At 44.1% G+C, this 26,504-nt stretch overlaps 1 protein-coding gene across 1 annotated transcript in view; it reads left to right on the forward strand.

The window, feature by feature from the left end:
• Positions 1-26,504, forward strand: part of smurf2 (SMAD specific E3 ubiquitin protein ligase 2) — a 43,411-nt gene that overhangs the window by 8,155 nt on the left and 8,752 nt on the right. The window contains exons 2-10 of the mRNA XM_070923116.1: positions 11,036-11,074; positions 12,234-12,342; positions 16,323-16,456; positions 18,626-18,691; positions 19,282-19,366; positions 19,591-19,674; positions 20,117-20,331; positions 21,798-21,882; positions 22,929-23,087. Of these exons, the coding sequence (XP_070779217.1) occupies positions 11,036-11,074; positions 12,234-12,342; positions 16,323-16,456; positions 18,626-18,691; positions 19,282-19,366; positions 19,591-19,674; positions 20,117-20,331; positions 21,798-21,882; positions 22,929-23,087 (976 nt within the window). The remainder of the gene's footprint in view (positions 1-11,035; positions 11,075-12,233; positions 12,343-16,322; positions 16,457-18,625; positions 18,692-19,281; positions 19,367-19,590; positions 19,675-20,116; positions 20,332-21,797; positions 21,883-22,928; positions 23,088-26,504) is intronic.

Genomic DNA, 26,504 nt, shown 5'->3' on the forward strand with positions numbered 1-26,504 from the left:
CATTGCATCTCTGTGAGACATCAGGGCTAATTACTGAGTATGAGCATGTCACGTAACGTCAGGCAGGAAGTGGATAAAATAGCTTCATCCTGTATATACCTGGACAGCCACCAGTCGTTCTATGCTCAGTCCAGAACTAGTTTCATTGATTTTTCAAGCAAAAATAGTGAAAAAAAATGCCAAACATGCCAAACTTTTCTTTGTCACATGTCACTGTAAAAGGAATATCTTTCATAGACTAAACATTGTATCGTCAGATTAATCAATTCTGAAAATAATCAGTTATGATAATTAGTTGCAGCCCTGTTCTCAAGACACAGTAGTAGACGGCTGTGCAGTGCTTTCATCTATGGTTACGACATGACTCTGAAAAGTGGCTGAGCGTCCTCTCAGTCCAACAGTCTTTGGCAAGGAACGCGGTATAAAAGGAAAAATATGGCTGGGTGGTAATGATGTAACACTGCTCCCAGATGAAGTTGTGAAAGAATTCTTAGAAACTAAAACTCCCCAGGATTGTTGGGGGGTGGGTGTAGGGGGGCAAAGTGAAGAAACAAAGCAGCATTTCTGGCATATAACACAGCAGTGTGGTGGTCCTCCACTTCTGTTAAGCAGGTTGGTGCTATCCACCCTCTCCACTGCAGCGCGGCCCAGGCCTCTCCTCTACTCTCCTCCATTACATCAGACAGGGCAAAGGAGCCAAGAAGCTAGCAGAGCCGCGCAGCCACTGAATTCAGCTCGGGTCCCGGCCAACGGTAGTGCAAGCTTGCAGAAGCCTGAGCTGCGCCGCCGCGCTCAGATTTGCTCACTGTTTTGACTTCTCACTTAGCAGCAGCGGTGAAGGTACTGTGGAAGACTTTACTCGCCTGGATGACTCTCTGTTAGGCACGTTGTATCACACAGAGTGGAAAGACAGGGTGATGTACTATGCAGGGGGAACAGGAATGCCACTAAAAATTGCCATTGTGGCATGGTTTCCCACTATTTGGAGCCGAAAATAGTCAGGGTGGACTCCTCTATTATGCAATTACAGTGGACTGTATCACGGAGGGAAAAGGTGACGTGAGATGGATGAAATGTTCTCACACTAAGAATGTTGCCAGCCTCTTTCCTTTCACGTGTGGATGTGTGTGGTGAGTGTCCCCGTGTAGTCAAACAGGTTTTTACAAAGGAAGATAAGCCTGGATTGTCACAATTGTGCATCTTTGTATCTGCAGTTCCGCACCATTTTGTGTTTGATTAAAGACCGGTTTGGTTAGGAAGCAATCTTGGTTCAACAACAGTGTTTCCACAGGTTGACACATTTCATTTGGTGAGACCAGTATTATTGTTTAGGCCTGCAAGTAACGATTATTTTCATTATCAATTAATCTGCCGATTGTTTTCTAGATTAATTGTTTTGTTTATAAAATAGTTTCCCAGAGCCCAGGATTGCTTCAAATGTCTTGTTTTGTTCGACCAACAGTGCAAAACCAAAATATATACAGTTGTAGAAAGAAGAAAATCTCCAAATTTTCATTTAGAAGAAGCTATTATCAAAATAGTTGCCTCAAAATAGTCATTGTTGCACAGTTATTGTCACTGTAGTAACAGTCCTGCATCACTGAGCAGCATTGAAACTTGATTGTTAGAAAACTCCACTGGTTACAGCTGCCAGCATTATGCATCATTGCACCTAAAACAAAACTTTACTTCCTGGCCAGTTCTTTAGTTTGGCTGGTTGTCCAGATATTAACAATGCCTAATAATCACTGCTTTGATGCTGATTCATTCTGTAACCGCAGCACGTCATTTACATATATGGTAGCACCTTGCAGAGCAGACCTGTGCTTCCTCTGTCTCGATGTGTGTCACGAGATCTCTCATCGCTCTTCCAGCAGGTGCTGAGTGTGATGTATGATGATTTATGGCTTCTCTTAGTCATGGCCTTTTATCCTTTTTATGAAGAGAAGCTATGAGGGATATATTATGTCTTCTGTCTTTTCTTTCCTCTAATTCCACTGTTGTTTTATGCTTCTGGTCACAGTGATTTGTTGCAGCAGATGTCCCCAGACGTCCTTTTACTCCCCGTGTGTCACAGGAGTCCTGGGAATCTACATTGTCTGTGTTTGCTTTGCGGTATTTAATGCACGTCACAGGGACCATGAGTTTCTTAAGACGTTTCACTGCTGGTTTCCTCTCCACTCCTCAATTGTTGACAAGATTGTTCTTTCCCCTGCTCAGTCAGGGCACGTGTGAGATGGAGATGGAGCATGTCTTTGAATGCCTCTATAATTTTTTGAAACTTGAAAAGAGGGGACCATGGTCTTTTTTCCCCTCTTTTTTTAAGTGTTTCCCTTCTGTTTTCCTCTCAGTATAAAATGATGCACGGGGGATTTTGTTACTCTTTTTCCTTTTCTAATTTTCTGAATCTTGGAAATTACAGGTCTGTTTAGAGGTATTAGAAGATTTTCCTGGCAGTCAGTAGTTCCATGATCACTCTGCCACCAATGACTCTAATATCTGTATTATGTGACCAGAAGGAGTCTTATCAGATTTGCATATTACATAAGTGGATTTGCTAAGACATAAAAACCTGCCAAAGCTGGGATATTTCCCATTGCCTACAAGTCACTTTGCCTTAACCACATTTCCACAGTTAGCCTGCTCCCCGTGAAGAGTTGGACCGAGCTCCTGAAATTCTACCCTGCTTCCTCACTCTATTCTGCCTGACTGCAGTTAAGGGCTAAAGTTAAGTGGTGTAGCCAGGTCTTTAAAAAGTAACCCACTTTTGTGAATAGGGCATCACTGAATGTATTCAGTGAATGGGTGGTGTGATTGCCTCTGTGTCAAATACACTTGACTGCCCCATAAAGCCGGACCTCTTTTAAAGGTTGATTGTTTGGTATCTGCTTTTGAGAGATAATGAGCATTTGCTGCACTTCCACTTGCTTACATTACATCTCACATGCGTCAGAATGTGGAAGTAGATATTAAATCAGTTGGAAATTCTGTGAAATTGATCCCCCGTTAGTGAGAGTGTGGGATCCTCACAATGGCAGTCGGTTGCTCGGTCACTTCTTGGACATTTCCCAGGTGACCAAGAACCTTTTGACAAACTCAACCTGCACAGTGACCGGAGGAACCAGGGACTAAATGTAGTTCCTATAGGAGATGGTTCCAGGTGTATCCAGCTGCTCCCTGCCCTGACCACCAGGGCAGAGCTTTCTGTCACTGAATGGTCAAACACAGATGGCAACCACAATTTGTGTGCTACTTCATTCACAAAACAGGGAAGTACTCTGGTAACAATATTTGGACAAGAGGTCCAAATTTCTTGTTGTCTATTAACATTAAAAACAAAGTTAGGCTTTCTTATTGGCTTCCCAACTTGTTTGAAAAAGAGAGAGCGCTGTGGTCCAGCAGGTGAATGAGAGATGGCGCGTTGGTCAAGAGAGGTAATGAGTGAATGACGAGCGAGAGAGAGGGAGTGCAATGAGAGAACAAAGCGAGTGCTAATTTCCGATTAGTTTCTAAAATAATTTCAATGAAAAAAAAAATGAATGCAGTTTTCACATCTTTTCCTCCTCTGCATGTCTCCTTTTTTCAAAAAACATCTCAGTCACACCACAATAATACAAACAACAGGATGACAACCACGTGTTGTTTCCTCGTGTGTAAATTGCATTTCGAATATGGCGATTTTCGTCATGGTTCTTTGGATTTTTGATTTCCTGGTTTAGTTCGTCTATATTTCCTGGAACATTTTGGTTGGTCTGTGACTTGGTTCAGTTTAAATTGAACTCTGACTTATTCCTTATGAACTGCGCCTAGTTTCCTTCCTGTGTCAGACTGAATGCCTGCGTGTCTGTGAGGTTGCCATGCATGGAAGCTAATAGGAAGCCTCCGCTGCAGCCCCAGTGACAGGGCCTACAAGAGGCAGCATTCAAGACCAAACATTACCCAACACACTGTCATAGGAGATTGATTAGGAGACGTCTCAGAGATTAGCAGGAGACAGATAAAGAACAGGTTCACTGCCACAACCATTAGCACTTGTCAGTCACAACTCGGCCGTCTTCATCTCAGCTTTTCTCCCTCCCTTTAGGTTTTAGGGAGGAGTGGAGAGGGGGGAAAGGAAGCCTTTTGTTTATAGAAGAACAATGCTGCGCATGAGAGTGCACGGTCCTACGCCTGGAGTCAAAACAGGGCAGACAGACAAACAGGCAGAGGAAAGGTTGGGGGCTGGGATAGTGGGAAGGAGGTGTAGGGGGTGGGGGGTTACTGTTCCCTGAAGATGTGTCAGACTGTCTGGCGGGTTGGGTCAGTGCACTGGACTGGAGGAACCAGGTGGACAGGAAGGGGGGTTCAGAATGGGGTCAGTCTGAGTTAGTGGGCCTGAAGAGATTTGTTTAGGTTCACACACGGTTACGATTCTACGTGAGGAGGGGATCGGCTGATATTTTGAAATGCCCCCTCCTCTCCCTCTCCCTCTTATTAGGCTGTGTTTCCAGACAGTTTTGACTTGGGACAGGGATGGTGGAATATTACCAGGCGGTTGTCTCTGTTCCCACACCCCCATTTCCTCCACCTCATAGGCTCCAGTGTAATGGTTAACCGCAGAGCAGCAGACTACAGGCAGTGTGAACCCTCTTTTCCCCACGGTGCTCTTTTCTTTTCCCATGCTTTGCTGTGTTAGTGTGTGTGAACGCGACTGTTAAAGTGGCCGTATATGTCGACTCCCTGTCCCATCTTGTCTCGACCAGTGATTGCTACCATGGCGACGCCCCCCTCCCTCCCCTAGACGTCACGTGTCCTCTCCCTCCCCAGGTGTTTGGCTTGCGTCTGGTGGACTTCATTGATTCGCCTGCACAGTAGGGCTCTTTGTGTGCCAGCCTGTGAGAAACTGGGCCCATCCTCTCCCCACAGGTGGAACTTTAACTTCACCCCAAGATCTCTGTCTCTGCTGTTGCCACTCAGAGGAATTGATTTTTATTAAGATACAGGCTGGCAGAGGAAGGAGGCCGAGCAAAATCCGAGCTAATAATCAGTTGTATGTGGTGTTTGTTTAGCTTCCCTGCTGTCCTCAGGGAAGCAGCCCTGTTTGGGCTGTAATGTGGAAAGCCATTATGTGACTAATAAGCTGCAGTCAGCCAAGCAGCAGCTGAGCGCATACACACAACACCCCTGCTCCTTATGTGGAGCCACCAGGTCATATTTCCACTTAGACACTGACCAATGTGCCAAGCATTTGTTTCTTCCAGTGTTAGTGTGAGGCTGTAGGTGGTTGTTAGATGATGCTGCTTTTTTTTTTTTTGATGTTTCGACCTGCCATCACATCCTTAAATTCCTTACTCTTCTTCTGTGCTTTGTTTAAACTAACAAATAATGGGTAAAAGACAAGTGGGCCGTCCAGCCTAAAAGGTTTTAGTCATTTATCAGATGGAGGGAATAGTTTGTGATCCCTGTTCCCGCTCAAAAGTGTTGTGTGGATGAGCCAATGATGGAAAGATGGACTTTGGAGTAGTTAAACTAAATACTCACAGTGAGCAATTCAGATACCTGTGTGTTGTGTATTGTGCTGTATGGACGGCCTTATACAAAACCAGCGGGCAGTGAAAACGCTGACTTGTCACCCCCATCAAAAGTCCATTCTGGTCTAAATGATGGCTGTAAGTGGAAAATGCCTCTAATGCTGCGGTCTTTGTTTATTGTCTTGTTTTAAATGTCTATACCCGCCTCTTGCTGTGAATCAGTCAGCGCTGCAGTCCCTGGCTGTGTGAGGCAGTGCGACCGGAATGAGAAACACAGGCGACACAGAGAAACCCTTCTCTCAGCTTTCCCCTCGATACTCTTCGTCGCTATGACGACAGAGGATTTTAGATGGGATGCCGAGATGCACAGGGCTATGTGATGCTTTTCCGGAGTGTGTGTGTGTGTGTGTGTGTGTGTGTGTGTGTGTGTGTGTGTGTGTGATAGAGAAGGAGAAAGTTAGAAACCGTCAAGGAGTGTAATGATACAGTCATCTAGTACAATATATTACAGACTTTTCTGTTCAATACTCTCCTGATAAAACAACCAAGACACCACTCCTTATTTCTTTTACTGTTAATGTTTAGTTTTTCTCATAGATTTTGGTGCAAAATACAAATAGTAAAACACTTAATAATATAAATTAGGCAAATTTTAATAAAAGAATATAAAATGTACTAGATTTTCAAGCAAAAAATCCAGACATCTCTCTGACTTAAGCTTCTTAAATACACATATATATGATAGTAATTTGAACATTTGTGGTGACTGATAAAACAATGATTTTGAAGATGTCACCTTAGACTCTGGTAAATTATATTTTCTGACATTTTATTGATAGGCTTGATTAATCAATGAATCAAGAAAATAAGTGGCATATTAATTATTAATGAAGATTATCGTTAGTTACGACTCGATAGGAGGGTTAAGATATTGAGTAAGATTTAGTTGATATAGCTGTCCATTTTTGAGTTTATGATGCATATTGTCATGTTTTTGTGTTATGAAATATTGTGCCATAATAAGTGTGAAACAGTCTGGAAAATGATTTTGTGCTTAAGTGGTCTTATGTTGAGGACAGGATAACATCCCCTCCACCGCAACTACACTTTCATGGGACTATGAAGAAGTCAATTCTGCGTAGTTTATTCACTCAGACATTTTTTTTATTAAAGGTTAGATCTGCAGTTCTGATTCAAGCTCTGAATTTGTCCTTTCTAACCTCTCAGCCCATATTATCGCTGGCAATCCGCTACATTATTTGGTTGAGCTAAAAATGGCCTCTCCCTGAAAACAAGCGTTCTGTGTAGCCATGGAACAGAAATGATATGATTCTAGCTGGCATCTGAGATGAGCTTTTAACATTTCTAGTCATTTTCTAAATCTTGCGGCCATGTGTGTATGTCCATCACATTGTGGGCTTGACTGTGTGTCTGTGCTGACGTATGTGTCTCTCTTCCATTTTCCAGAGAGAGAGAGAGGTCGGTTTGTGAACATGAGAGAGCCCGTTCCTGGGTGACCAATAAAACAACAGATTTACGACGCTGCCCTGTAGGTGCAAGCTCGCCCACTTCCTTTTCTTGGGGAAGGCTTCTGTCATCAGGACCCCATTTCCCATAACAGCATAAATTTGGGGTGTTTGTGTGTGCTGGCGGGTAAAGAGGCACTGCCATTTCTATTAATGTCATCACATAAAGCTTTTGCATCGGGAAAGAAAATGTAATGACCTTTTTGTGTATGTTGGGTCATTTAGCTACTGATGATATATCTCTGTAAGGGGTTCAACATAGCAGGTTCTATGCTGAAATCTGTAGGCCATGCTGAACCTATTCAGGAGCTTAAAATTATTAGTATTTTGGTGCCACTTACTTTGTTTTCATCATTGGATCAAAACATTAAGCTTTTTCTTTCATTGTTTCTCACTCTCCTTCCTGCTTGCCCTACATTCAGATCCCCCCTCGCATCACATCTCCCTACTCCTCTTTCTATTTATTTCTCTCATTTCTTTTTCTGAAGCGGCATTGTAAATTCAGAGCATCACAGTTTTTAAAACAACATCATTAGAGAGACTTTTACAACCTGGAGGTGTGTTAGAAATTCAGATTTATGCACACAAAGGGCGAAGAGGATTGTGAGGAGGAAGCAGAAACCCCAGAGAGGCTCCATCAAACATTAAATGAGGCCAATCTTTCCACAGAGGGTGACATGGCAGCTCCAACCAAGGGTCCCAGAAACCCAGCCCACCCTTCATGTCATAGATCTGAGAATCCTTTGAGTCCTCAACAATGGCAGCATCAGTCACAGAAAGACGGAGAGACTTTGCTGATAGTCTCAGTGAAGCTCTAGCTTAACTAAAGGGAGTAGTCTGCTCAGCTCAGTTTTTTTATTTTTTTATTTTGTTTCCCTTTCGGAGTGTGTGGACTGGGTAGGTCCACATTTCATCCTGTAAGTAGAAGCTCAAGACTAAAGGGAGCTGTATAGACAGATATAAAACAGCTTTTGCATCAGCTGAGCGCAAGTTTGAACGTAAAGTCAACACTAACTGCTGTTGTAACTAGTTAGCTTTACTCTCTTCTGTTATTAAGGAGCCAGTATACTCCGTCAGAAGTGCTTGTTGGATGCTCAAATAGCCTCGGAAACCCGTGTCCGACCATTTCTGTAACTTTAAGTGTATACAGAGGTAGTGGACCAAGCTGACTGCAGTTTTTGACAGGTGAATTGCTCTTTGCTACATAATGCTGTCTCAGGAGGCTCTCATAGCTGTGATAAGAGTGAGACTGTTTTCTCTGGGTCCTTTCATGCTGCTGTGTGTTTTGTGTGTGTATATAATGACACACATTTGCATCTACACATCAGTCGTTCAGAAGGGTAAGCCTGCTGATCTTATCTGATCTCTCTACTCTTGATCTACTGTTTGCCTTTAAAATACTGGCCCACCATCATACACAGCTGTAAAATAAAGCTCAACCTAAGTTTATGTATGTCATTATAACATTTTATAATGACTGTGTTTCGTCAGTGTGTAATGAGCACTGTATTCTGATGGTCGGATTCCTCTGCGTCCTGATTGCTGTCCTTGCTTTCCGTCTCGCTGCTCTGCAGCCAAAGACTCCTAATTGGCTTCCCTGCTGCCATTGTCTCCCTGCGTGTACCATTCCAGCGGTTAACTCTCCATTTTCTGTTTTCAGCTGTAATTTGGCCCCTCGTATGTTTTCATAAGGAGCTTATATTGGTATAATTGTAGTGTTGCCTTCCTGCTGTGTGGCTAGCAGAGGACTGCTCATGTACTCGCAGGAGGGTCTGCAGGGTTTCGCGCAGCTTACTTTGGTTTAAGCGGAGCCGGCCAATGTGTGGGCCATGTCATGTCTTGCCTTACGCAGCAGTTGGTCTCATTTTGTTTTTGTCATTTCTTTGTTCCTGTCTGGACTTTGAATGTAGGGTTTTGTTGCCAGTGCCATACCTTGCTTTAGAGCCATATTTCCCAGTGGTTCACCACTGTTTCTCTTTACCTCATGTGAATTTATTGCATTGTGACTTCCAGACTGGGGAACGCAGTGCTTGATGTTTTTCCCCCTCTGGAAACACCATCAAGTCAGGGTCAAGCTCTTTTTCACATGATGTACATGTTGTCTGTGGCATGTGGGCAGAAGCATTGTGGAAACACAAAGAAAACTGTCACCTGTTACTGTTACCTTTTCTCACCTCTCTTAAAGGCTCAAAGCATGCACATACGCACACACACATACACATTCCTCTGTGCATGTTAATAATTAATTAGATCACTGGAGCTGGAGTGGAGAGCGAGTTGTCTCCGGGGTGTGTGTGTTTGTGTGTGTGTGTGTGTGCGCGCACCCACATTCTCGTCTGTGTGTTCAGGAAGAGCGCGACCGAAAGCGATGCATACCAGATGTTTTAGAAATGAGGTGGGTTTCACTGGAACGTAACACATTCCCAGGGATGTTTGCGGAAAGAAATTCTTCCTCATCTGTCGAGCATGTTCTGCACCCCCCCCTCCCCCCAGGAGGGTATGCATCCACTTTAGTCGTCTGTTCTTCGCTCTTTCCACTGTATTTTTTATAATAGGGTTCTTGTCGTTAAACCCACAACCTCGTGTGTGTCCCTCGTGCATCTGTAAACACCATGCGTATGTAGACGTCGGTGTATTTGACACTGGTGAAGCTGGTGATTTGTGGTGTGTTTAATTTCATCGACACTCAGAAGGCCGTCCTCCTCCCTCTGTTTCCTGGTGGGTAAAATAGTTTCGACTCAGACCTAAAGTGGTTCAGGGTGATATTTGACATGGTGTATGTGTGTGTCTGAGTATGTGCGGCATGGGATGGAGGGGCTGATGAACTGGCGGTGGCTGCAGGCTGCCACTATGGGCGTACCTTTTGTCTATTTGTGTTAGCAAAGTCTGAGCACTCTCACCTGCATGTGGGGTGGGAGAGGGGGGGGCGCACATGCAACCAGCGAGGTTGTTTTCATCATTGGTCAATCCACTGGTGAAAATGGTGTCCAAGTTGACGTCTTCAAATTTGCTTGTTTCACTTAACTCAAAAAGCAGCAAACTATCACATTTGAGAAACTGGAACCAGAGAAAAGTTTGACATTTTTGCTATTAAAATGATCTCAATGATTAATCGATTGTCAAAATAGTTGGACTATTGGAACTGGACTAGATGTCAGGCAGATGTCGCCCATGAAAGGTGTGAAATGGGCCCATATGGCAGCATGAGGCCTGTCACATTGCATCTGTCATCTTTAGACCAGTCTGATATTATATGGACAAAACATGGGCTCTAAAACAGAGTCAGTGTTAAATGTAAAACTACACTATAATTGTTGCATGTTTTGTATCAAGATACACAGTACAATTATATTCTCATCTCTCTTCAAACCCATGAATCAGCCACATCAATATCCAGACCGTTTAGCGTCTGTTCCTTAGAAAACTTAATCACAGAAACAAGCTAAGCCAAAACTGTATTTCCATGTGCCTGACTCATGGACTGTAACTGTAACTCCAGACGCCCAGGTGGTGACTGAGCGTCCTCATCCATCCGGCTCTGCCTCATCGCCTCAGCAACCGCCTCCGTGGCTCTCAGAGTAGATCAACAGGATCAGCCTCTTTGGTTTGGGAAGGAGAAACAAACCTCCTCTAGCTTAAAGGCTGGATTTTGCAATGAAGAATTCAGAGTGACATGTTTTTAATTCTAATGATACAATAATTGTTAACAAGTTAAGGAGTTGTTTCCTCTGCTGTTGTTGTTGGGGTGTCTTGATACACATTGTAGGCATTGTGTGCTATTAAAATGCTATCTAATTGTGGGTAAGAGATGAGTTTGTGTAATCTGTGCCAAAGTTGCTCTCAGTAAAGTGTTTTCCTAATTGAATCCTGAACTAGACAAATCATTTCCTGCACTTTGCTGCCACTTTTCTAACAAATACAACCCTGCTTTACTGTTTGTGACTTTAATGTTTATGTTGAATTAACATTTGACTCCTTCCTTTCTTTCTTTTTTTTCAGTCCTCTGCGCCAAAAACCTGGTGAAGAAAGACTTCTTCCGTAAGTATCTGCCCATCACAGCTGTTTAGGATAAATCTATATTTGCTTTTCACACCCTGTTTGGTTTTCCGTTTTGGTTTTGTGGGTGTATGATGCATGCACTATAAAATGCGGGTCACTTTGGCCTGATAAAGTGCCTGCTGTCAGCTGCTGCCAGCCTTCAGCGACCCACTAGGATCTACTTATTTAGCCATTTCAACAGATGTGGATGGTTACATACTACATATGTCCTTGGAGGTAGGAGAGTGTTGTCTACATAGTGCCACATCACCTTTAGTGTTGTGAGTGTTTTGGTGTGTTTGGGTCAGGCTGTCATGGTGAACGAGCATGTAAAGTTCTTCTGCTCACTCAGGTGGTTTCTGTGGTGCCCATTCCTGCCATTCCAGTGCTCAGGAGCTGAGCAAACATTCAGTCAGGGAGCTGGTGGAGAGCACCGCTGAAACCATAGATAAAAATGTCTGTGTGTGTCCTTATTTGTGAACTAAATCAACAATGTGCTTGTCTGTTTTTTGTTTTGTTATCACTTCTAGACCTGTCACGAATAATCATTTGCATTATCATTTAATCTCTAAGTGAATAGAATGTCAAAAAATGTCTATCATCAGATCAACAAATCATCAGAGGCCAAAGTGATTCTGTTTCGAGTAATATAAAACAGAGAAAAGCAAATACCTTTACACAATACTGCAGCCAACTCATACCATATGTTATTTGGTATTTCTCCTGATAAATGACGTAATCTCTCACCAAACACCAAATATTTTTTGTGTAATTAATCAATTAATCTGCTAATACATTCAGCAATAATCACGTGGTGTATTTTCACACAAGACCAGGGTAATATATTAAGAGCAACATATTCAAAGCATCTTTAGTTATCCACAGCTGTAGTTCTGTCGTATTTTGGGATCAAAATACAAAAACATTTGTGGAAGTAAACAATGAGTAATCTGTGAGTAGTCTGGACTGGTCCCACAGCAGAAAACAGTGCTGTAGACACCACAGCATCTGCGTCAGTTGTATTTATCCCCATCTGCCATGTAGCGAGCTAACACCGCTGTGTAATGTTGTCATGTGTCTTGTTAAATTGTTTGCTATCTTTTATTTATTCTTGGTGAATGAGAGTGTGGCGTCGTCGTGTTTTCTTTTCTCCCCGCAGGCCTCCCTGATCCCTTTGCCAAGGTTGTTGTGGACGGTTCAGGTCAATGCCACTCTACAGACACTGTGAGGAACACACTTGACCCCAAGTGGAATCAACACTATGACCTGTGAGTCCCAGAGACTTTGACACTTCTCATTTCGGACGTGTTTTCAAAGACAAACAAAAAATTAGATTCCTTCTCTGTTTATTTGAATACTCCGCACCTTCCTAAAGACTTAATCTGATTACAGCAGTTTGAGGCCCTGCTCAGGCTATTACAATGCCTAACCATTTTTATGTCATTCTTTATTTAACCTCAATAAGTGAGCACACTGAGAGGTGTCAGGCTGTGCCATTAACAGCACCTAAACAGTAACAGATGTAAACAGCTCTTGCATCTGGTCTCTCATTTGTCTATATACTCTGTAATGACATAACCCTTCAGTTCCAGCAGAGTCTAAAAATGTCCCTTGGAGCAGTATTTAAAGAAACAGAAAAGCAGAGGCGTCTCCAATAGTATTTTCTTCCATTGAAACACGTGCATGGCTTGTTGTACCCTGATTGCCTTTCCCAAAGATGGTTTGTCCTGTGAAAGTAACCTGGAAAAAAAACACGGAGACAGAGCGCGTGAGTGAAAATGTGAGAGTGAAAGTTTCCAGTATTCGCCCCGGTGTTTATCCAACCACCATGCATTGCCAACAGCGAGAGGAAGCACATGTCTCCGTTTGTTTGGTTGCTGGGGATACAGGACCCTCTCCCTACATGGCTGTTGAATTAGCTACTCATGTCACATTTGACAAGAGGGGGGAAAAAAGTCACGCGCATGCATGCGCACCTTTAACGAGGGATCGATGGAGAGGAGAACACAGACTCGTGGCTCAGTGGAGCTCCTCTGCGCTAATTTGTCCCGAGAGCCTGCAGATGTAGCTGACTGGAGTTTATGTGAAAATGACTTGTGTTTCTGTGCCAGTGAGAAGTTTAACGTCAGTGTACCCCCTTGTCTGTCTGTCAGTGTTTGTCCTCATGGCCGGCAGAAGGACTCTCAGGTGGTGTGTTGCAGGAGAGAGGTTTTAATTGACTGAGAACAGCCTAGAAAGCCGTCTGGCTGGCTCACACTTATTAAAATAGGGCCTGCAACACCTGGTGTTCCGAATACAGCCTAGTGCATTAAAGCTGTTGGCAATGACTCTTTTTTTCCATTTGTTGTATGTGCTCATGTGAGGGTGTAGAAATCCTGTGTAAGTGTGCCTGTGTGCGTGTCTATGTATGTGTGTGTGTCCAGGGCCTTGGTTTTCATTGGTCCGCCACAGCTAGCAAACTGGCCCGTGAACTGTGACCCTTCAGCATTGTTGCAGGATGTGGCCCGCATGCCAAGGATAGCAGACACAGTCTATCTGGCTGCCTGCCTCTCACACTCATTCTGCCTGCACCAAGTTTGTAAAACAGACAATCACTATGACAGATATGGTTGAAATTAAAGAAACATTAGCATAAAAAACTGTCCAACTGGTAGAGCACAAGGATGCAGTGATTGTCAGTAATATAATGAAGACCTTCGCAGTGCATTTTGGAGTCTTCCTTCAGTGTGCACTCTATCACATTTGGTTAATTAGGAGTTCTTCAAATATGGCATCATTAAATAATACATCTGCAATGTTAAGTGCCCAGTCTAGACTCAAATAATTGACGCCCACTCATCCATCCATTTTCCTCCCACCATCCAAGCTCACTTTCTATGGAAGCACCCAGTTAAACAGCAGCACCATTAATGGACTTATTAGATCTGTATTAATATTACTATGTAGTATAATTAGGGCTGAGCAAAGTGGGGAAGAAATAAGTGACCCAATGCAGAAGAGGTAGAAGAGATTCTCCAGATGTTTATGTATGTTTATCAGAGAAATCATCTGTTTAACTGGTTTGCAATCTTTTTTGTTTGATGTACCCCCACAGCCCTGTCAGATGTTCCAAATATGTTCCTTTCATTTTAAACTTGATGTTATTTAACACTTAATTATATAAAAGTGGATATTGTTACAATGATTTTCTCATACAGTTGAATTGTCAATGTATAGGTTGTTTAGGTCAAGTTTGCATTCATACTTCTACCACTTTTTTTAAGTGGTCATTTCTATTTTAGTCAAATTAGTTGAGCTACTTCACAATCTTTGACCAGTGCAGAAGTACCCCTGGAAGTACCCACGATGTTTAGTTTTTAACAGCGTCAGAGGACAGATTTAGCTGTTCACTAGTTTAAGTCCAAGTTGTGAATCTTTGTAGTGGGCCTTCCCTTTTTGTTTCTGTTTGTATCTCAGATTGTTACTAGTGTTGCTCTTTGACCATATGTTCTTGGCAGTAACTTGCAGGAAAAAGCTACTAAAAACAGCCAAAGAAGCCTCTCGTATGAGTCCAGTCTGCCAAATAAAAGGATGTATTTAGAAAGCACATCTGACTCTTTTAAATCTGCTGCTTTTTCCTTTTTATTGCAATTTTCCCATTGTCTCTTGTGCGGTGTGTGTGTGTGTGTGTGTGTGTGTGTGTGTGTGTGTGTGTGTTGTGTGTTGTGTGTTGTGTGTTATTGCCTATGACTGGTATTAAAAATCTTAGCCAGACTAATGAATTTTATTACATGGAGGGTGATCCAGATGACTGGGGTTTGGTTATAATACTTCCCTCCCGTCACGTCTGTCTGACATAGCAGCTCTCTCACATCGCACCCCAGACAGGCATTTGGCATTGACTCAAAATGTCCAGACGTCTTACTCACAGCCCCATTGTTTCATATCCCTTTTGGTAAGCAGCATGATAATTACAGTGGGATGCAGCTCTGCGAGCTGTACAGATGACTAGATGTAGACTGAAGGAGGGAGCCCACCCGAGCAGATGTGCCACAACAGGTTCACTTGGTGAGATTTTATCACACCCTCGGCCTTGCCTCACACAAGGGGGGAGACGAGAGCAGCACGGATGCACTGGAGGAGAGAGGAAATAATCCGTCTGTTTCATCCCTGACCATGTTCTTTACTTGCAAAGCAGACAAATAATCGTTCCTTTAACATTGTTGCTTTTTGCCATGCTAGCAGCTCAAAGCACCACTCTGCCTTAGTACAGCCTCACAGAGCCGCTAACATGTCTGTAGACTCTCAGTCTTGTTGTGTTATTTTTCGTTGTGTAATTATTGATTGAATGCCACCTGTCACATCTGTCTCCTACTCCATGCAACTAACTTTTTCAGTTAAGAATAGGGCATCATGCAGCAAATGGTGTGATTTTAAAGCTGACATGCATGCAGTATGTCTCTGTGTACTGTATAGCAAACAACCCTTGTATATCTAATATTACAACCCTCCACATTTGACAGCATGATTGATGACTTCTTATATCCATGACTTTGTAAATGAAGCTGGTTTCATCCAGCTGGTCGTTTTGATTTTTCATATAAACCAAAAGGGGCTAGAGAGCTGAAAGTTTGGTTTCAGTCTACATTTGTTCTACAAAATTGCTTTTTAAATTAGACACTTTATCCTCAGTCTGACAGAAACATATTTTCAGTTTGGGTTAGGCAGTTTTGTTGCTGCTCATCACGTCACCGTCATCTCTCTGCTGTATCTCTCCTCCCCCCCGTCCTCCGTCTCACTCCCCCCGATATGTGGGGACGTGCTGCTGTGAATATTATAAATGATTCACAGGGTCACAGTCTGCTTGTGGTGCTCTGTCTCGTACTCAGACGCTCAGGGTCAGATTTACACATTCACATGCGCTGTCTGGAAAATCCCTCTCAGCCACCCCACCTTCCCCTTCCTCTTCCTCCTCCACGTCCCGACTGTGTCTTGTTATGTGTCCTTGACGAGGCGACTTGGCAGTATAGCCCATGTGGCGAATGTGTGTCTCCCCTGCATTGCTGGGGACATCCTGATTGAGACTCTTGTCAACACATTAGCTGTTCTACGCTGACATTACCAGTGCTTCTCTTATACGGTCTAACAGCTTTAGTTACACTTAAAGAGCTGTACAACTATGCAATAATGAAGTCTCTCATGGTGTCTATGAGAGAACCTATCATTGCTGAATATTAATTATGTCTCCTCCTTCTCTCTTACCCTTCAGATACATTGGAAAATCAGATTCTATTACCATCAGTGTGTGGAATCACAAGAAGATTCACAAGAAGCAAGGGGCTGGGTTCCTGGGCTGCGTCCGCCTGCTGTCCAACGCTATCAACCGCCTTAAAGACACAGGCTGTAAGTGTCAGTGTCAGTCTAATGTAGCAACCCGTCAATGGTTTCTTATTATGTTTTAAGATTGCTAAGCTGCATGGGACTGTGTGGCTCTGTCTGGCCACTAGTGGAGGGAGGCTTGTTGTATATTAAAGGTACCCTGTGCAGTTTCTAACCACTTGTAGCACTACAGAGCATTGTATTTATAAGCAGGTTGGTTGTATGGTGCACAAGGACAGACATGCACCCAAGACACAGTCCTGCTGCCAGTTTCACGCTGACTATTTTTTTTTTTTCCAGATGCTCTTTTGTCTTATTCTGAATATGAGTTGCAGCACAGATGTTGTTTTGTTACCAAACTACACGTGACTTTTACTTTTGTGAGCTATTTATTTGTTGTTGAGTTAACTCAGTTTCTTACTCTCTACTGGGGTTAATTGCAGTTATTCATGAGATGTCAGTCCTCAGATTGCCACCGCCCTAATGGTAAAATGAAGCCGTATTCATCAAGCCAGTCTTATAGCTGCAGTGTGATAAGAAGCAGAAGTTAATAACCCAGGGCTGCTGTCAGGGCTAAGTGACAGAACATAGAGTCGCTCCTTTTAGTGTCCCGTCTCCCTCACTAGGTCTGACAGAGGCCAGACCTGTGTGTGAGAGGGGTCAACGCTCTGCCCCTGCCAGAACAGGAAGAGCCAATCAGCATCACCCTGCAATTACTGTAAAAATGTCTCATGTCAGAAGCTAACTGGATAAATGAGACGGAGGCTTTAGTAAATGGCTCCTAGTAAAAGCAGTGCCAGACAGTTGAAGCTTCAACAAAGCAGTCTGGAGTGATTTTTTTTTCCTGTGTGTTGAGCTGGTACCTGCTCTGGGCCTGCGGCCTTGTCGGCAGAAACGGGAAAGAATCCCACTGCTTTTCCTAGAAGCCCCTGACACTGTTGTTTTCCTGGAGCGACACAGGAAACCTGAACCTTGTGCCACAGCTGTGAGTGGTTTGCCTCTGCATTTCCTCTCTCTCCTGGCCTCCTCCTCACCCCTTAGTTTCCCCTTCAGTCTCCTCCGTAGACTGGCAGCATGTGCACACACACACACACACACGCAAAATGCCATTGTGACTAACCTCCCTCTATCTCCGTCTGCCGATCTAGACAACCGGTCATTTCACGCAGACATGCATAATTGTACAGCTATTTAAGTGTAAGCGTAGATTTGTTGTGTTCTCTCTGTTGTGGTCTCTCTCCCTGTGAGTATTTGTCATTCTTTTGTTTTTTTGTGTTGAATTTACCAGCAGTTGCAGTTTTGTCCCCTCCACAGGCCTTAGAGAGGGCATTGGGTTGACTGCAACATTTGTGTATAATTGTAGAGTGTCTGGGGTTGACTGTAACATTTATGTATAATTGCAGAGTGTCTGTGTTTCTTGTCTTTGTGTACATGACTGCATATGTATTTAAATGTATGTACTCAAGAGTGCACTTCTCTGCATACATTTGGCTGTGTTTGTTTTCTGTTTTCTCTGTGGCTGCTGACCTCTGGCCAGCCTTGTAACGGTTTGACCATTGACTGTTTTGGTCCCTGTTTAGTCTAGACAGACATCCTGAGCTGATCTGCATGACACCCAGACAACAGAGAGCAGATAGTGGCATTTCTCATGTCTGCAGGCAACTTGGACATTTTTTTTGTGTCTGTTCTTTTTTTTTTTTTTTTCTTTCCGCCTGATCTCTCTCTTTCTCCCTCACTCTCAAATTCCGCAGACTTTAAGAAGTTCAGACAAAGAGTTTCCAGACTTTGGCAGAAGTTCATGTCCATGCTAAGACTGAGTGGAATAGTGCAGGCTTTGTACTGAAATTTGTCAAATGTTTGACCTCTGCATTTGAACTGAAGCCTGCTCTGTACCGATGCTCAGTGAGATTTTTACAGCCTGTGGCTGCTCCACAGACCAGACCATCTGTTCCAGGGCACAGCCAAGAAGAATGAGAGACGGATAATGAGGGAGAGAGGAATTGACCCTGAGTGATGTAAATGATACAGAGCAATATGGAGGAAAAAATGCATCCCCAACACATGCTAGTTTACATGTATCTCTCATGAATCCCCTCTTCTCTCTTTTCTACTCTTTCTTTCATCTTCATTCTCATTTCCTGTTTGTCTCATGGTGTTATCTCTCATTCTTTCTCCTCTGTCCTCTCTCCACAGACCAGAGACTAGACTTGAACAAGCTGAGCCCCAATGACAGTGACACCGTCAGAGGCCAGATAGTGGGTGAGTACAGATGGACACAAGGATGCATTTAGGAAAGTGGTCACTTTAATTATAAAGTAAATAGGAAGTTATACAAAAATCTAATACGTGAAATACTCTTAAATAGTCAGCAGATGTATAGCATGTTGTCTGTCATGCACTGTGTATTGAATATTCAAGGAGGGTAATATACATCTTTTATACATCATCTTTTATCAGTCAGTCAGTTCTTGTAATGACCTTCCATGTTCTGTTTTGCTTGTTGCATGTTGATGCTTACTGTATATAGGTCAAAAATAGTCTGGAATATATTCTTTAATGTCAATATAAATATATAATCGTGAAATATGTTCAGCACATTTGTCACAGTCTTCATATAAAATTTAGGATTAGATTTCATAATACCAGACCCCCCCCCCCCCGCAGAAGGAAAAAATAACCTTTCTTTAACCAGACCCTCCAGGATACCCCGGATAAGATTTAACCCTATTCCTGTTACTCATAAAGATATATAGCTCTATTTTGTGCTTCGATAAAATATCTTTGCTTGCACAATAATCTGCTGTCTAGTAATCCTTGTGTGTGCATCTGTCTGCCATGTGTTGCTGCAGTGAGCCTGCAGTCTAGGGACAGGATAGGCACAGGAGGCCCCGTGGTGGACTGCAGTCGGCTGTTTGACAATGATCTTCCAGATGGGTGAGTGAGTTTGGGGAAATCTCTTATCTCAGAAGGAGCTTTTTCAGTCGCTGTTGCAAATCCCAAACAACGTATGCTGCCTTCGAGTACGGGGGTAAAGTTATATGGAATATGATATTTGCGTGTGGTGAGACAGAGCAACGAGACAGAACACGACTGGATGGTTCTGTGGCTGCTTAACCATGTCCGCTGACTGCTGTGTCTGTGTATGTTTGTGCTGCCAGCTGGGAGGAGAGGAGAACGGCGTCTGGACGAATCCAGTACTTGAACCACATCACACGCACCACACAGTGGGAGAGGCCTACCAGGTGAGTACACTCTGCAGCCCACAGAAACTCAAACCCAGGCCTCTTAAATCAAACAGCAGCAGGCCGATGGAAGACCTCATCTCTGACCTCAGTGCTCCCAAACTGGGGAAGGCTGTCCAAAAACTCAAAAAAAGGTGTCAGACAGACTGCTCCAGACAGTGATTTTTAATGATGTGGAAGAGCCAGGGAAGTCACGGGGCCGGCAAGAGCGGAAATGGAGGCATCTCTTCCCAGCTCTGTCTCTGTCTGTTGTACTTGTGCGCTGCCTTGTATAGATTTACTAGTTAGCACTCGAAGACTTCCTAAATGTGGCCTATTGATTTGCTGCTGTTTTTAGAGATGACTTCCTCCTTGTCAATCCTCCTCACCTTTCCTTTTCTTCTTGGCCTTGTCGGTGGTCCTCACATTCCACTTCACCCTCTTTCCCTCTTGCCCCTCTCAGGCCTGCGTCAGAGTACTCCAGCCCCGGCCGGCCTCTCAGCTGCATCGTGGACGAGAACACGCCCATCAGCACAAACGGGGCCACGCCCACCACAGCGCTGCCGCCCAGTGGCGGTGACCAGCGGGCCCAGGAGAGACGGGTCCGCTCCCAGAGGCACCGCAACTACATGAGCAGAACCCACCTGCACACGCCCCCGGACCTCCCTGAGGGATATGGTTAGTGGGAAGCCAGCACCACAGAGTGGACTTATATTACTGTACATATGAGTGAACATTTATCATCTAGCCTTATTGCTCAGCCCTCATTAAAATAATAACAATTGTACAAGGTTCGGTTAATGTATGTACTTACTGGAACTGATGAAGGAAATAGATTGATATCCAAACAGCGGTGATTGGTGGTTTCGATGAAGGGGTGCTTGAGTTCATCTGACAGGCTTTGATGATACGTCTGGGTAAGAGAAGGTTGGAAGCCACGTCACTGTACTATCAATATTGTATGTCCAGCTTTCCCATGTTGAGACAGATAAATATTTAATATTCTGATTACACTGGAGTATGCTGGGTTTTCTTTAATCGTCTATGAAAGCCATCTCTACTTCCACCATGAATGGTGTCATCATTGTAATGCTGTTGTGTTAATTGCTTCGCCCCTGGCCTCCTCCCTGCTCAACACTGGGCTCAGTAACCCGGCTAATCTGTAGCCTCATTCAGTCCAGCGCCGCTCGGATGACGCTGCAGCTCCACACAAGGAGCCTGAAATACTGGCTCCATTTTAGACAATCTAATTGAATTGATCTAGCTGTTAAAGGCTGGCGGCAGCCATTCACCCCTCCCCGCCCGCCCCTCTGTTCTCCTTTCTGCACACAGTCAAACAATCAGACGCATTCATGTAAAAGCAAACACACACACAAGCTGCGATCCCCCACACAGCCCAAGGGAGTTTTGTTTATCCTCACAGTAAAATCTTCTGTAGGATTTGGGAGCCAGAGCCGAAAAGCATATCACAACTTTGCTCTCAGTCCTTCAGATTAGGAGGCTCCAAGCCTCACTGCGCTGGTCTCTCCATCCCTGGCGCTCTCTCTATCTTTCTCCTGACTTTCTTAGTTCCTGGGCAGTCCCTATAAAACCTGTCAACACCTCTTATTCCCCTCATGTGTGCGCACGCTAGCCAAGACATGTCACCCTGTGTGTCGGAACGTATATATCGCGCTCTCATCGGGCGGCTGTGGGTTTTGGAGGTTGTGTGTACATGCATGTTAAAGCCAGGCGGTAGGCCCAAAGGGATGCCAGAGAAGAGCTCTCTGGCACGCCGCTCTGTGGAAATATCTCTGTCAGGCTGTGATGAATGAGCTCACCAACTCAAAAGTCAGACAACCCCATCTCTCCTCTCCTTTCCTGTCCAATGTTCTTCACCCTGTCGCTCACCTCCCCTCCTCCCTCCTCCGCCTCTTCCCGGCTGCCTTTTGGGATCTCCACTGTCTCAGACAGTCCCTTTTATCTCCATCTGTGTGATCTCTCTCTTACACAGACGGATTATAGGCACAGTCGTCTGCATGTGGCACATGAATTAAACTCAATTTCATTTTGTATATATTGTGAACATTTGACATACACTTGATGCCACTTGATTTTTGATTCACGTCATTGTATAACCAAGGATCTCTAATGCCTTCTTACAGAGCAGAGGACCACGCAGCAAGGCCAAGTGTACTTTCTTCACACTCAGACGGGTGTCAGCACATGGCATGACCCCAGAGTACCAAGGTACATCCGCCACAGGATCTGTGGCCACAACATGATGTTCTCCATTGTCACTTTGTATTGTTTTGCTCTTTTTACTATCCACAATATATACCGTAAAATATATAAAACATGAGAATGTTCAAATGCATAAATGAGAAACCGGCATTACCCTCAGCTTGTGTCACGGCAGACTCTTAGTCCTGGTCCCCTTGTAGTTTGCCATAAACCTGCAGCTGATTATGAGTCTGACATGCTGTGAGCAGACCCGTGTCACGGGGCTCTGAGAGCAATTCGGCCCTCTGGCACGAGCGCTGAAAGGCCTCACTCGGGGGGGGGGGGGGGGAACACATGTCCAACAGCACACAGGTCTCAATCAGCCATACCAGAGGCTTGGGCAATACTCAGTCAGGCCTGTGTGTCCTACTGATTACCATATTCCAAAAGAAATGCACACACACACAGATCTACATGTGCATGCGCAAAGACGGGCTTCAGTGCACCCCAGACGCCATCATTAAAACGTGATTGATGTTACAATACCTGGCCACTGCTCACTTGTGTTCTATCTGTACGTGAGTGATAGATGATATTTGTATAGCACTTGATAGGAGACTATTGGTCATGCCACACCTCGCTGGGTGCTCCTCAGACAGCTCCAACATTAGCAGATGGCTTAGCTGCCAAGCTTGCATCGCTCTTGAGGTTCTGGTCCCTTTTGGCTTTAGTCTTGCAAAACAGAACGTCAGCGCCAGCATAACATGCCTGCTGTAATTTCTGAACCTTTTTGTCTCCATGGAGTCCAGCTGAAAGGGGTTGCAGGGCAGCAGTAAATAATTTAGATGGGAGGAAGAAGAAAAATAGAATAAAAGTGATTTCTCAGACATCTCGGAATCTCGCTGTCCGCCCGAGTCCAGTTAGTCAGTGCTTTGGTATGTTTTATACCTAGAATTTGATGTGTGTGTGTGCGTGCGTGCGTGCTTTGTCTCTCTTCTCCCCTGTCCCACCCTACGTTGCCTCTATTTTTCTTAAATTCTTGCGCTCCATTGTGCTCTTCTGTTGCATTTCAGAGATCTGAGTAATGTGAACTGTGAGGAACTGGGTCCTCTACCTCCTGGATGGGAGATACGCAACACTGCCACTGGGAGGGTTTACTTTGTCGACCACAACAACCGAACCACACAGTTCACGGACCCACGCCTCTCCGCCAACCTGCATCTAGTCCTAAAGTGAGTACTACATAACCCTTGAGCCAGAAAAATGTAGTGAAATGGTGAAATAAATTAGACAGAGATTTATTTTCTGTCTTTGTTTTTGTGTCTGTAGTCCAAGCCCCAATGGTTCTCGAGGAGGCATCGAAAGTCAGAATGTCAGGTAAGGTTTGGGCTTCATGCCAGTAGTCGTCACTGCACACAGACGGGAACACACACAAGCACACACTCCCCCAGACATTCACAGACTTACTCACTTTGCCTCCCCCTCAGTCAATGTTTTACTGTGGGATCCTGTGCCAAGGTGTGTTCACCACCTGTAGAGGTTCAGCACTCAGAGTGGCCCTTCTGCTGAGCAGACGTTTGTGCGTACACACACACAGAAATACATACCCAGTGTGCACTCCCCCACAGTCTTTCTTTCCACACAAAAAAATTGAAATTCCTCAGCCCCGCAGAGGTTTTGATCATAAAGGCGTTTTAGCACACAATCCGTCACAAAGCTGGCTTTGGCCAGACATCAGATAGCTGAGTGGAAACCGAGGCTGCTGTGTCTGTGGCTGAGGAGCGTCTTACGTCCAGGAAACGGAGCATAAATTTGATGCCCAAGTCAATGAATGAAGTGTGTGTGTGTGTGTGTGTGTGTGTGTGTGTGTGTGTGTGTGGGTTCATGTGTGCTGCTTCATGCTTCTGTTCTTGGTACATGCATGGATGCATGGATGTTCAGAATTTCTTCCCCTGTGCAGCTGTTCAAACACACACTGTGCAGCAATAGCAGTAGAATTACCCATAGGTCCTTGCCCCACAAAGGTGGAGCAGCGTGTGGGTGCCGTGGTGGGCCTCCTTCGCCTGATCTCATTCCTTCTCCGTGCAGAGAGCGACGGAATGCATCGACAGAGAGATCGGGTTTCCTTTTTTTCCTGTTCTGATGGATCAAAGAACGTGTTTGGGATTTTGTATTCGTTTTGCTTTTTTTCATCTATGGCCCTCTGAAAAGTCTTATAAAAATGTAGCCTGGCACACCACATTTGTTTTGAATATAGGAATTTTGTCATGAGCATGACTGTGCCCAGATGTGTGAAAATCTCATGCACTGAATTTCTATTGTATGTGTATTCTGGTAGGATGATCAGTTCACATCAAAGCCAAGAAGTTGGAATGTTTTTTAATGTAATATCACAGGAAACATTTTATACACCAAAAACAAAGATCAGTGCCCCTATTAGTGTGGTTAGTGCAGTTGTCATTAAGTACATTTGCACATTTGTGTTGTTTGGAGGTTTTATTGTAGAGTGCCGTACATGTCCTGGTTATTCAAGGGCACGCAGACCTCGGCCTGAGACTTTGAAATAAGTTCTTTATAAATTATGGATGTCTAAGGTTCAACCTGAGCCTACCTCAATCCATTCTAATTACATTAACCCTGTAATAGGTAACCTATTGCCTTTTTTGTACAGTTTCTGTCCCAACTGAAGCTGCTCTATTACTGCAAATAGAATAGACTGTGGACTGTGACTTTCTCGCTTGTGACAAAACTCTGGAAAAGATATCAGTCATCATGGATTTCCATCAAGACATCTGCCTTTTATCAAGTCAGGGATTTTAGAAATTTTCACCCCTCCTGTGCCGTCATCCCACAAAAATGTTTGATATATATATGTCCGTCAAAGTTGTACTTTATTGCCTTTTTTATTTGCTAAAGACACCGTCTGAGCACCCAGACCACGGTTTCGGTTAGATTTCCCTTTATGATGTTGCAATCTTCTGTCGAATTCAAGCCCCCTGACTGGTCGAGGTCACTGTTCAATAGCTAACTGAATCCTCGTCTGGTTTTTAGACCTGGCTGCAGGACTGCCCTCTGCATGGTTGCATGAGAAATATCATTTCCCAGACGTTTGTGATTTGTCACATAGCCAAACCATTGCTTTTATTAGGGTTACTTGTCTCTGCTGTGAGCATCTTCAGGTAACATGCACCAGAGTCGTGCTCATCAGTAAGGAGTTGGAAAGAGAAGAAGGAACTGTGGGGGCATGTTTCCTTGCAACCATGAGAGGAAGAGCAACAGAGGAATGTTTGATTTATGGGTCAAAGTGCAGGAAGAGATGCTCCGTGCCTCTTCTCTCCTTCCTCCTCTCCCACCCTCTGAGTTGTCTACAGTATTTGGGTGCTTTCTGGAGAGTGCCCTTGCCTTCCCTCCCTTGCCTTCCCTCCCTCTGAGTCTAGTCTGCAGGAAATAAAGGGATTCAAGAAGAGGTCTCGAGTGTCCTATGGGGCCCTGTGGCTTTCTGGGATAGCAGGAAGTGATTGAAAAGCCAAACTGGGCAGACACCAGAAACCAAACGCAGTCACTCAGTCAGGAGAAGTTGACATTGTGGTAGAGGAGAATGCAAGCCATAGGGCGGATACTTGAGAGAAGCAGTTTAGAGTTAAAGTAACTTCTGACAACTGTATTCTGTCATGAAGTGAACGGACCGACAGTTCATTTGTGTGCTCCTTTTAAAACTTTGATCAAATTTCCTGATAAAAGCCTGTGTGAAAAATGTTTATTTTAACCTTGGCATCACTTTGAGTGTTATAGCCTACGCATTCACACTGCCGGCACACAGACTGACATGTGTATGCTTCCACCACCCTCTGTGCTCGGGTCTACAGCCTGGTGTTTATGACCCTGCTCAGGGCCGAGCATGCCTGCTACCCCCCCCCCCCCCCCCCCCCCCACTGGAGTGCAAAAGGCCATTGTGCAAATAATCCTTTAGTGTAGGTCCCATAAAGGCTCTTTTGATTCTGTGTGTTGTGTGCCTCCCTACTGTGCCACCCTCTGAGGCCGTCTTCCCAAACACAACGCCCAGTTCAGAAGTTGTCTTCTCGGGACCTCTGTCATCATTAACTGCAGATGACATTCACAGCCGCACTGTTGATACTGTGGTTAACCGCTTCTTTGTCACAGTGTTTGAAACGTTTCATCAAACGCTACTTACTTGAAATTCTTTTTTGTTTTTAGCACATTTTGGCTTTAGTTTTTGGAGTATCCAATAGAGTGAGAAGACTGTTATGAGAGATGATTTGAAAGGCAACAAAGTTCGAATTCAAACAGTTTAAATAACATGCTGGTACAGAGAGCAGTGAATACAAAAGCAGTGAAAAGCTTTTTTTCAGGCTAGCCACGCTACATTAGACCTTGGCAGAAATGCAGATACTGCACTTTAACCTTTGGACAAACAAAATGTGTTCTTTCACATTTCTTGTCTATTTGGACTAGTTTTAATTCTATTTTAAAGAAATTAAACAATTTTGATCATTTGCAGTTCATAGTTGAAATGAAATGCAGCCCTGTTTTGCTTGTGTCTGTACAGTACATTGAAATCAACATTAAATGAGTCTACAATTTAATACATTTAAAGTAGCTATAATCCATTTTTATAATAACGAATTACA

This window comes from Enoplosus armatus, chromosome 17 (assembly GCF_043641665.1).
Source record: "Enoplosus armatus isolate fEnoArm2 chromosome 17, fEnoArm2.hap1, whole genome shotgun sequence".
Classification (NCBI taxonomy): Eukaryota; Metazoa; Chordata; class Actinopteri; order Centrarchiformes; family Enoplosidae; genus Enoplosus; species Enoplosus armatus.